Source organism: Pelmatolapia mariae, linkage group LG6, assembly GCF_036321145.2.
Source record: "Pelmatolapia mariae isolate MD_Pm_ZW linkage group LG6, Pm_UMD_F_2, whole genome shotgun sequence".
NCBI classification, from domain to species: Eukaryota; Metazoa; Chordata; class Actinopteri; order Cichliformes; family Cichlidae; genus Pelmatolapia; species Pelmatolapia mariae.
Window position 1 is genome coordinate 38,864,603 of NC_086232.1, and position 12,401 is coordinate 38,877,003.

Consider the following 12,401-nt stretch of genomic DNA (forward strand, 5'->3'; position numbering starts at 1 on the left):
TTTTACACCAGCGGTCCCCTTTTTTGCGCAATGGACCGGTTTATGGCTGACAATATTTTCACCTTCAAGGTGTCGTGGATAAATACAACAAAATAAAACCAGTACCAGTACCAAAAAAATAACACACAGGAAAAAACCAAGTTATTGATGAAAACGATTAAAAAAAAACTAACAATAAAGAAACCCTGAATTTCACACCTGAGCCTCAACTCTCGCGGCCTGGTACCAAACGATTCACGGACTGGTACCAGTCCGTGGCCCAGGGGTTGAGGGCCGCTGTTGTACACCACTGGTGAAGTGCTCAGTGTGGGATAGTGAGTGATAGTAAATTCATTTTAAACTTTATCAAAACGCTAATCAGTTTATTTAGTTATTTTTTATTAGTGCAGTTTTTGGTTGAATTCCAGGTAATGACATGTCAGCTATTCCATAAATGATTTTACTACTGAATAATATCTTTTTACACAGCTAAATTTAACTCATACATGAAAATATATCAGTGGTGGTGAAACACACGTAGTGCAGTGTTTCATCATGCAAACTGTCTCACCGTTTAAGTGTCGCAGGGACTAGTTTCTGCAAGTCCAGCCCTATCAAGAGTTATCATCACGTACGACAGTTGAAACCATGCCACAGGTATCACTTCTATGTTTCAATAACATTCTCTTTATCTTCTTGTTTTTCATTTGAATATTTTTCTATGCTTTTATGTACCTATTTTCAATTTTAGCAAAAGATGAGTTCCTGCTGTTACACCCAGTGTGTCATTAGAAATGTTTTCAGTGTATGGGGTGGAGCAAAGGGAGGTATGTCAGCATTCATCTCTATGTGTCTGGGATTCAGTAGGTGTCTCCAGGACTGGAAAGTATTATAAACTGAGAGAACTGAAGTGCTGAGTAAGAAAAATAGGCTCATAAAAAGTGCGCAACAGAAATTTATGAAAAGTTTCAACTTTCTATTTCTTCTGTGAATCTGACTGACTATACAGGTGAGTGTTTTCTACAATACTAAAGTTTAGTTATGAGTACAAGCTGTATATGCAGTCATCATGGTTTTGCTCTACTTCTTGCTGTTGTTAAGCAATAGTTATGTTTGGTTTTGAGCATAATTCAGTTTTCATTTCTTAAAAAGCATTTCTTTTACATTTCTAATAATCCAACAGTAGGTGTTTGTTTAGTTATGAATTACATAATTTATACCTGATTGTATAACATCTAATCATATGCAGTAATTAGCTAGCAGGTTTATTTTTTCTATGAATGGAGATCATCAAATGAGAAACAACTGTTCCAAGATCAGAGCTCGTATCTGCACTTGTCACCTGTCTCTTTATACATTTAATTTTAGCAATTGACAGTAAATCTGATATATGGATTATTGCACATTTAGTTAGCAGGTTTTTTGGTTATTTTTTTAAAGGCTACACTTCAATGTAATTTAATTCACTGAGACAAGGGTGTAACTTAGTTTTGTGGCCAATATAGAGGCTGTTATGCTATTATGTTGCCGTTGAATTGAATCACCCTGTTACTTTATAAAATGGGACCTGACTATATGGAGCACACATAAAGTATAGGATTAATAGAATTCACATAAAAGTGTAATGTGTAGCAGCTATCAAGGTAGTAAAGATAGAAATAATTCCACACTGATAATACACTTTGACATAATAGACTCAATGTTCATGAAAGTATAACCCTCAAAAAAGAAAGTGTTCATAAAAGCACAAATCTCTATCTTCATAATCACTACAGCTGGTGCGAAAGCATGCAGAGTTGCCTGGTGAAATTGTTCTGTCCTGTATTGGACGGGCCTCTCGTAATGTAGGTATTCAAAGACTGAATTCACCCAAGATATTTAAAAAGTTCTCCTGAAAGCTAAATTAACCCCTAAATTAGTAATCCAAGAAAGAAAGAAACACTCATGCATTCACGTCAGCATTGTGTCTCGTTTTTATCAACTCATCCTTCTGTATTCATGTGCAGACTTGGTGTTGTGTTTACCTCATCTACATCATGACTGCAGGGATGTGACTAAGAATGTAACCATAGCTAAGGGAGAACAATGTTGCTTTGAATTTTATACGTGAATAGTCAAATGTTTTTATTATAAAAATCTCAACCCATATTTCAGTGCCTGTAAAATGTCTGGAATCTGTTGGAAAATAAGGGAGAAATAGCAACAGTAGAGAACACTTAGAACAGGCAGAAACTTAAAGTTCATATTAATAGTGTATTTCTCTATTTTACCTCCCTTAATGTTCAATACTAGAACTACTAAAAAGCTACTGTAGTAATCAGATACTTTTTTATTAGCTACACTGTCTCTGTTGTTAGGGCATCACTGCTTTGTGTTACACCCCTTAATCTAATCTAACAATAAATACTTGTGTTAAAGCTGAGCCACAAATTATTTAAATGTATCGGCCCTAGGATTTTTTTTCCTTTGGAGCTAAGTGTATTGGAATTGGAAATCCATAGTTCTTGAAACAATGTGGCATGTGGTAATCAGGGGGGAAAATGTCTCTTCGTTTAAGACGCAGTTATCTTGATTCCATTTACTACATCTACTTCCTACTTGCGTAAGTACAGTGGTCCTGGTGTTAACGTGCCAGGTAACTGTCATTAGTAGGTTTTGTGCCTGAGGTGCAGATCGTGTCTTCAGTCATGACTTTAAATAGTTCCTAACCGTTCACACTTACAGGAGAGGCTTACAACTTTAAAGTCAAATCTCTGATGAGACAAGCATATAAGCCACAACTAATCTTTGTGAGGAGTGAAGTGATAACGAGTCTCTGTTTCTCTAATTTGAACATCATATCTCATTCACGCACTGTGAATTATGCAGTCTGCCAAATGAGTCATGATCTAGCAACTTCATAAACATGTCCATTTTAAGAAATGACCCTTAAGTATGTTGATAGCAGTAATATCAGAAAAAAAATGAAAATGATTATTTGATGTCTTCCTTTTTCTTTTACAATTTTAAAATGACTTTTATAATGATTTATAATAACATTAACAACAATCACTTGAAACCTTAAAAATAGGTGTTTTGCATTGTGTACACAGTATGGTAATGTTTTAAAACTGAAAAGTGCCCGTACATTTAAGTTTTGGCTACCCTTATGTCTTTAGTGTATATTTCACTGGCAATATTATGGGCTGATAACGACAGGCATCCTCACAGATTGTTGGTATCTCTGTTCTCTCCTAAGGATTGTCTTTAACTAAACATGTGTAGTTGCCCAATAGATGGTATGTGGCTAGTCCACAAAAACAAGCTTTGACATGTTTCAAAGAGACTGTGTCGCTGTTTTTCTTATTTTTTTCTCACAACGAACTTCCATGACAGTTATGGTGAAAGGTAACTCTAGTCAGAAAATGATGCTTTCATTTCCAAAAATATTACTGCTCGGTGATTCACTATTCACCAATAATCATATTAGTCATAATGCTGAAAGCAAAGTATGTAATTGCACAATAAAAACAAAAAGAAAAACAGGCAAGAAAAGTGGAATCAATGCACCTTAGGGTGTGGGAGGAGTGTCAGTGGTAAGCACAATCACATAAAGGTTTCATAACATTATCTCAAGAGGACGCACCTCCGCAGCACATTTATCTGTTGTGCCAAATCAAAATTATGAGTATCAAAAGGGAAATAGTAATCACTAACGCCAAACCACAGGGACAGTTGACAAATCTCAGCTTATTTTTCACCATTCCAACAAATATGCTAATTTTTTTTGCCTTCACCAGAGCCTGTATATATATATTTATTCAAGCTCTTGGGAATATATGTTGTTTTTAATTTACCTCAACTCGTTCAAAACAAACATTTAAAAGTGAAACCATAATTCAGTCCAGCAGGTGTCACTATAGCAAGTGCTGAGATCCAATACTTCTCTCTCAGAGACAGCAACTTTGATAGATACTCCATGTATGTCTGGCTATAACATACGTGGAGTATTCGGCAGCTGGGTGTATAGCTATGAAAAACTCCATGTTCCCAGTGCAAATTGCTGTTTTGTGCTTTGAAATGTGTTGTTTGAGTATCTCTTTGCTTGTTCAGCGTAAGCGTGCTCACAGGGGCATTTAAACACATAGATTACATATTAAATTCTCACAAAGATGGATATGAGATCAGGAAAGTAAAATACTTTGTGACCTTTTGTAAAACAAATGGTACCTGTGCTCCTAAATCTGACTTTAACTGGTTATTCATAAGCTTCGTGTCTGTGTCTTGTTTCACTTTTCAGAAAAAATAATCTCAAACATGTCCAACAAGACAAATGTCTCAGAGGTTTTCTGTTCCCAGCTTGAGGTGATGAGGAGCCATGAACTTAATAACAACACACAGGTCAATCTGACTGTGGTTTGCATCCATGGACTGGTCTCTGGCCTGGGGATTTTGGAGAATGCCTTGATCATCTGGGTGGTGGGCTTCCGCCTGAGACAACGCACCGTGGCCTCCATCTGGGTGCTCAACCTGGCCCTGTCTGACTTCCTGGCTACCCTGACGCTTCCCCTGTTCACTTTATACCTAAACTCTCGTCACAGCTGGGAGCTCGGCAACCCACTTTGCAAAGTGCAGACATTCATCTTTTTCTTCAACATGTTCGTATCAGCCTTCCTTTTGGCAGCCATTTCGCTGGACCGCTTACTTCTGGTCACCAAGCCAGTGTGGAGCCAAAATCATCGATCAGTAGCGGGAGCGTGGAAAGTGTGCATATTGGGTTGGTTATGGGCAGCAGCTAATGCATTGCCATATTATGTTTTCCGCTCAGTAACTGAAACGAAGCATGAAACGAAGCATAAAAGAAAGTTGTGCTATCACAATTTTGCCATGTATTCCTCATATGCCACACTTGAGAGAGACTGTAACATGAGGCAGTGGACCACAGCTATCTCCAAGCTGCTGCTGGCATTCATATTGCCACTGGCAGTGATTGCAGGAAGCTACATCAAAATTGGTCTCAGTCTGAGGAGCAGGAACAGGAGGAGGAAGCAGAGTGCCACTAGACTAACTGATGATCTGATTACGTTAAACAGAAATCAAGAATCAAGAACTACACATGGAAGAACTGCAGCCACAAATAAATTATCTCTCAAATTTCTAATCCCTCGTCCATCATTAACCACTAAAGAAGGCCCCTTGACCCCTACCACCCCTAATCTGGCGAGTCAGAGCCAGCTATCCCAGAGTTTCACCAAAATGGTGACATCTGTGATTACAGCATTTGCACTGTGCTGGGCTCCTTATCACATCTTCTGTATGATCGAAGTGGCAGCCCAATATAATATGGACTATCTCAAACTAGTGGAAGTAGGTCTACCTCTAGCTACAACACTGGCATTCTTAAATCCACTACTGAACCCTATTCTCTATGTCTTCAGTTGCCCACGTTTCTGTGTAAGAATACGGCAGAGTCTGGGAGCAGTGTTTGACGGACTGGTAGAAGAAAGAGGGGTGTTACTGATGACCCCAGGAAAGAGCTTAATAAATCACATTAGGAGGAGGAGCAGTCGAGATGTTGGCCTAGGAATCCCAGCATCACCCTGTCAGTCACAAGGCACCCAGCCCACCTTCTCATCAGCTTTGCAGGACAGTAAAGTGGAGCATAGCTGAGACACCAATTGATTTTTGGCTTTGTGCCTCGGGAAGTGCATGAATTACATTTAATCAAGCACACGTGCCCTACAGGTACTGTAAGACATACACCATATTACCAAAAGTGTTCATTCTACTATCCAAATTATTGACACACTCCTAAAACTTGTGGAAGAGTTGAAGCTGTTATAGTTGCAAAGGGTGGTCCAACATCATCAGCTTAAGTTCATGTGTTTGTGAAGGCAGACAATCAATACTTTTGGCAATATAGTTCAATTCAATTTAATCTATATAGCACCAAATCCCAACAACAGTTGTGTCAAGGCCCTCCCAATAATACAAAGAAAAGCCCAACAATCATATGACCCCTATGAGTAAGTGCTTTGGCAACTGTGAGAAGGAAAAACTCCCTTTTCATACGCCTTGATGCATTCTCAATCATCCAGGAAAGTAAATCTCCAAAAAGTTGATTCTGTTCATCTGGACGTAGCGTTTTGTGGGAGAAACGTTTCGTCACTCATCCAAGTGAGTGACGAAACGAAATGAGACGAAATGAGTATCCCTTTTCATAGAATTAAATAACAATGTGTAAATGTATGGTTTGTGTTGTGTTTGTGCAGCAAACTATAGTTATACATATGGTACGGTGCTTTGTTCCTGACTGAAATCACTGCTCGCACTGTTGCTGAAGTTTCGAGACCTGAAACTAAACATTTCCATGTTAACAGTGACATCATTGATTGTTCCACCAATCAGTGTTTTGATTTAGGGCTGTAAGAAGAGTAGTTCAAATGTGGGAAATGATACATCATCATCAACTATATAGTTTTGTTAGTAATCAGTGAAGTTACATTTCAAATGTTTTTATATGGCCTTTTAAAATTGTACTACATTGTCACTACTACCCCTGAATGGCGACCCTATAAAGATCAATACATCAGCTTGTGCATGTGACTGAAAACTGGAAAATGTATATCCTTCTGATTTAGTGCAAGACCATGGTGATTTGTAGTTAGCTTTCCCGAGCGCGATCATGAGGTCAAAATTCAGTTTGTACAGTAGAAAATATAGTTGCATATCCTGTCTCATGTAAAAGTTACAAAATCTTAGCATTTATGCACAGCGTTTAACATTGTAAATGTGTCAGTGTTCGAATTTCAAGTATTTCTATACTTATCTTTCTATAGTTATGTATAGCTGTTTTAAATGTTTTAAATAAAAAGCTGTAATTGTTTGTATCACTTTGGTAACTTGTCTTTTCAGTCACTTTATTAACCTTTTTGTAAGAAGAAAAGATGCCATAGATAGATGGCCCCGTACTGTCAATTCATATTGTACAGTTTTTAGACACCAGAGGGCAGGATAGCACTGATTTTGAACAGGAGCCATGAAAGCACAATGCAGGATTATGCTTTTCAGGTCCTGTCCTCCAGGAACACTTTAAATCTAAACTGCTGATCGCCCAACCACCTATCTGAGTGATTGGATTTGATCATATCTAATATCCATTTTGATTGACTATCTCATCACTGCAATAGCAATTGTCTGCTTTCATCACACTGAGCTGAACACAGACTAACGTATAATGTAGGCCACAGAAGGGTGGGATTACCATAGAGGTAGTTGTAATTTGAAGAGAATATTAGACAGTGGAGAGCCAGAATATAAAGACAGAGCAGGATTAAACAGGTCAGGCAAGCATAAAAAATTCCTCTTTCCCCTCAGCTTTTCACTTTGAACAGATTATCATTCTTTCTCCACCTCTGCTTATGACTCACTTCTTTTTTCCCCTTCAGTAATCATCTGTTTCTGACTGCATGTTTGCGTTGATTTCCAGCAATGATTTATTTTGCTTTGTAAACGATAGAGTAAAATAAAAAGATCACAGTAAATCAAAGACACAGAAAAAAGAAAAGAAATACAAAAAAAAGGAAGTCTCAGACAGGGATGGAAAAGTGTTGCCTGAGCCTGGCAATTCGTTTATTAGTTTTACAATACACAGGGTTGCAGAACAGTCAAAGTAATTACTAGCATGAGGAAGTAGAGTTTCTTCTGTATTCTGTCTATTAAGTAATTTTTTATTATCATTTTTTGTTGCCCAATATTTACACTCTGCTTATTTGATAATACTTTGTATATTTGATTACTTTACATATTTTTTATTGTTAGCCAAATAGTGTGTTTTGGGGTTTTTTTGTTTGTTTTTTTTTTTGGTAATTGTAAAAATCTGAAGAAAGCATGAATAACCCTGAGTTATTGATATTTTACAAAAATTGTATATCCTAGTATTTGATCCACTACTGTGCTAACAAATTAAATTTCATATTCCATCTAAGTGATCGAGTGTTGAGTGGATGGAGGGGCTAATCTTTATAGTCTGAATATCTCTTTAAATTCTTATCAATTCTCAGTAATTCTCAAAACCAAGAGATGTGAATCTAAAGATGAAAGATATAGAAGTAATAAAGATTAAAGGGTACTGACACTCAACAAGAGACAATGAAACAGCAGGCCAACAGTGAGAACACTCGCAGCGTAATATGCTGCAAATGATATCGTCGGAGAGATTATATAAAAATCTAAAAAAAGAAAAGGATGAAAAAGAGTATGGTGAGGTTAAGTATTGCTTTAAAGTATTTAATGCACTGCTAGAGCTGACAGATGCTGCCTAGAGAATTAAGCAAAGCTGAGGTTTATCACAGTGAATTTCCCATGACCATTATGTACTTAAGTGTATGCCTATGTGCACATTAGTGATAAAGGTACAAACTGTCTATACATATGTCTATACAACCCTGCCTCAGCCTTGGGGACAAGGGGAAGAGCTCAGAGTTAGTGAGAGCTAGTGGTCCTCTGCAGCCCAGACAGGTTGGTGAGATAAAGCATTGCCCCTCAGTAATTGAAAGCAGATGATTAGATGTATAACAAAGTGTTCTTCAAAGTATTTCTAAGCATTAGTCTAGAAATTTCCAATTTATATGGCTTTTTTGGCCCTTACAATGTGAGGAGTGTCGAGCTGTCATATTTTAAATGCTACCAAGAACCTCAAATCAAACTGTTAAGAGCATTTTTCCTTTAAATGTTACATAGTTACATAAATGTTACAAGTTTCAATAACTGTTTGAAGACAAAAGTAAGAAATATATTATAAACATCAACCAGCTGTATCAATAACATGCTCCCTACAAACTGAAGAATCACACCTAACAATGCCGCAAGTTAGAAATCTATCAGTCATGTGGGCCTTCTGATACTTTTACTTTAATAATTGTTTCACAGTTTATTATTTTGTTGTGCTAATCATCAATCAGTCAATCAACTCTTTAAAGCCTGAACCATGAAATAACTGTCATGAAATTCAAATACTTTAAAAATGGATTTTTTATAACCTTCTGACAAAATTTAAAAAAGAAAAAATTATTTGCATATGTATCATATTTGCTATGTTTTTGTTTTTTTTAAAGTGCAACTTATTTTGGTTTTCAGGGAGAAAAAGTAACACTGAAGTTATAGCAGTCTCAAAAGCTCATAGAAACTCATGTTTCAAACATGATGCACTTGGTTTTAAAGGGTTAAATGCAGCAGAGTATTTTTGAAACGCTGCTCTTGGTACTTAAATAATGCGCTTGGTCAGTGCAAATGTTGACAGAATAATGTAAATTTGGTATAAGATACAAACCAAGTAAATACTCTCAAATCCCCAGAATGCAAATATTTACAAACAAGATAACACAATGCAAAAGAACAGGTGACATTATGATCTATACATGCTTACTGATTGTTTTGTATTGTATTATACATTCCAATAAAAGATCACTTAAAACTGGAGAAGTGGAAGTATTTTACTTACCCCTGCATAGAAGAATGAGTCATCTAGGGTTTTTCATGGTTACGAAGAAACTCCTGACACAAAGGCTGTTTGTTTGTGTCAGACTTCAGCTGTGGTCGAGGACACTAAAAGTTTGCACTCCTCCTTCTCTTTTTTGCTTGCCACTGCACAATATGTCTCAGTGCAAGATCAGGCATGTGTGTGTTTGTCAATGCTGGAAAGACACCATTTCCTGTATTACACTACATATAGTTGTAACTGAATTTCATTTACTTCTTTGAATTTTTTTTTTAAAGGAAGTACATTTTGTAATCTTCTTTCTGCATTTCCTCTTTGTCTTTAGGCAGAATTAAGGTGAAACATCAGTGAAACTGTCCAAAGTTGATAACTGGTTCATTACTGCTGAACTGGATCAATAACGCAATCATGTCACTGTAGACATGATTGTAAATACTGCTTTGCAACTTTTGAATTTCCAAGGTTGAGTAAATACAATATGTACTTACCAACCTTATTATCAGCTCCAGCTTTAAAATCTAGTGCACTGTAGCACTAGTAGTATCACTTTTGTTAATGTTAATGTTTAATGTTAACCCCCAGAAAGGCTCTTTCAGCTTTAAAGCTGATGCATTCTGGCTCCATTCTGTTTTTTCTTGTATTCTGCTGGAGTCAATGTGCATGATTCACAGTTTATACAGCTTCTCGATTCATTCTTTCTCTAAATCGAGCTGTTTTAGCAGCACTCCCCTTAAGCCTCTGTGATGCATGGCTGAGTAGTGAATGCAGAAATGAAGGACCTTTAAAGAGTTCAGCAGTTCAAGCATCTTTTTAACTGTCTCTTTCCCGTTACAACAGTGGATTAGTGCAGCAGATTAACCGTGCAGGTCAATTTGGCCAAAACTAAGAAAATGACTAAAACTAGATTGAAAAAAAAGTAATTGGGAATCTCTAGCAATGAAGATGAAAGTCTCACAATATATCAACTAAGAAAACAGATTTGTATCATGCATCAATTCAGTTGTGCCTCTGGCAGTAGAGTCGCTGTGGCTTGCTTAAAACTGTTTCCTGAAATAAATGGATTCTTAAGAAAAGATGTCGATAGGTAGGAGATCCTCCCATACAGAAGAAATAACATTTTTTTCACTATCCCAAGTGAATTATGTAACTAATCGAAAACCTGATTTCAAATATTTTGAAAACTCCCCGTCCTTCATGTCAATTTTGGCAGATTACACAGGAATTCACGGGTGACCAGAAAAGGAATTCAAAATGTTGCACAATGGTTTAGTTGTTCATGAGTCAAACCAAAGGAAATCAGCAAAAGTAGTCATTTAGAGTGGCCTGGAGCCTGAGCTTATGGCTTACAGGGATAACTCTTATTTATGCCAACCTCATTATTGCAAACTCTCATGTTTAGCATGAGAATTCAGCAGTGAAACAGTAAATGCCACTAAACAAAAACATAAGGAAGCAATTATGCTGTTTACTTAGCCTGGCAGGGCGAAGGACACTGTCTCAGCTGAACTCTGGACACGCACACACATACACATACACTGATACGCACTCACTCATCCCCCCTCCCTTTCCAAATGCCTTCGATGCTCGTTCCCTCCTGGAGAACACGGCGGGTCTGGGCCCATTTCACTGCAGGGCAACTTGCATATGGTGAATAAAGTTCTGATTGATTGATGCATTGATTGAATACATAATTTGCAGTGCATTCAGAAATATTCAGAAAGTACACATCAAAGTCACAAATTTCTTATTTCTTTGTTCCCCAGTGCTCAGGATTTTCTATTTGTAGATATTTGAACAATACCACTGCTTAAAATTTAAAAGACCCAGGTACATCAAAGTGCTTCACAGACGAGCTACATTTGCAGGGTTACAACAATAAAGGAGCAAAGAAAATACAGTTATCATCACAGGTAGTGGCGTGGCACAAGCGCAAACCGGGTTTTTAAACGTGATTTTAAGGATTGAATGGATTCCGACGCACGGACATCAATCGGCAAGCTGTTCCAAAGTTTCGGTGCGGCAAAAGCAAAAGCACAATCCCCCCTTCCGTCGAGACATTGGTTGCACTAAGAGCCCCCTGTTTAGAGGATCTAAGTGCTCTCTTGGGGGTGTAAGGGTCAAGGAGGTTGATTAAGTAGTTGGGCGCCAAGTTATTTAAAACTTTAAAAGTGTATTAAAGGATTTTAAAAATGATACGGTATTTGACGGGGAGCCAGTGAAGGATAGCGAGGACGGGTGTGATATGATCATGTCTTCTGGTGCCATTTAAAAGACGTGCTGCGGCATTCTGGACTAGTTGCAGGCGTTGGATGAGGGAAAGTTGGAGGCCTAGATAAAGATATTTGCATTAGTCAGGAATGTAGTTACTCACAACTCCCAGTCAGCCTGTACTTAATAAACTCAATGCATCAGCCACTGGTTTGAGTTACGGATCTGATTAACAGAAACCACTGGGTTATGATCTGTGTAAACTGTAACTGGATAGTGGGAGGAGCTGAAGTAAACTTTAAAGTGCTTCATGTCTAAAATTACTGTGTGTGCCTCCTTTTAATAGTGCAAAAGATGCAGGAAGGATGGGCTGCAAGAGGGCCCAGGTTCAAATCCTGGACGAACCCCCAAATAGTTACAGTCCCTAAATCTATGCCTCAACGGAACCTAACATATGAGATGCCACAATGATGCTAACAGTGAGAATTTAAGCGTGCATGTGACTCAACAGTTTAGTTATCAGTTTGTAATTCTCCCAGGCACAGAGACAAGAGGAGTTAGGCTACACGGTAAACCACAACCTCAATTAAAAATGCCCTAAAAAATATGCAGACAAGTAGCAACATGAAACTAATTTTGTTTCACTTTTTCTACATGTGTGAGGCCCAATTCCAATTTGATTAATGTGAGCAAAAGGGCCACATGCTTTGGTATATGTCTAACAGCATTATGGTCA

The 12,401-nt window shown here is 37.6% G+C and overlaps 2 protein-coding genes across 2 annotated transcripts in view; one reads left to right on the plus strand and one right to left on the minus strand.

Annotated features, from left to right (window-relative positions):
- Positions 1–9,558, minus strand: part of vwa11 (von Willebrand factor A domain containing 11) — a 29,388-nt gene extending 19,830 nt beyond the window's left edge. The window contains exon 1 of the mRNA XM_063475500.1: positions 9,461–9,558. The gene's annotated coding sequence lies outside the window, so the exon portion shown is untranslated. The remainder of the gene's footprint in view (positions 1–9,460) is intronic.
- On the plus strand, positions 4,276–5,628 carry LOC134629814 (prostaglandin D2 receptor 2). The gene has a single exon (XM_063477327.2). It carries the CDS (start codon positions 4,276–4,278, stop codon positions 5,626–5,628), a length of 1,353 nt encoding a protein of 450 aa, XP_063333397.1.
- Positions 9,559–12,401: the final 2,843 nt, after the last annotated feature.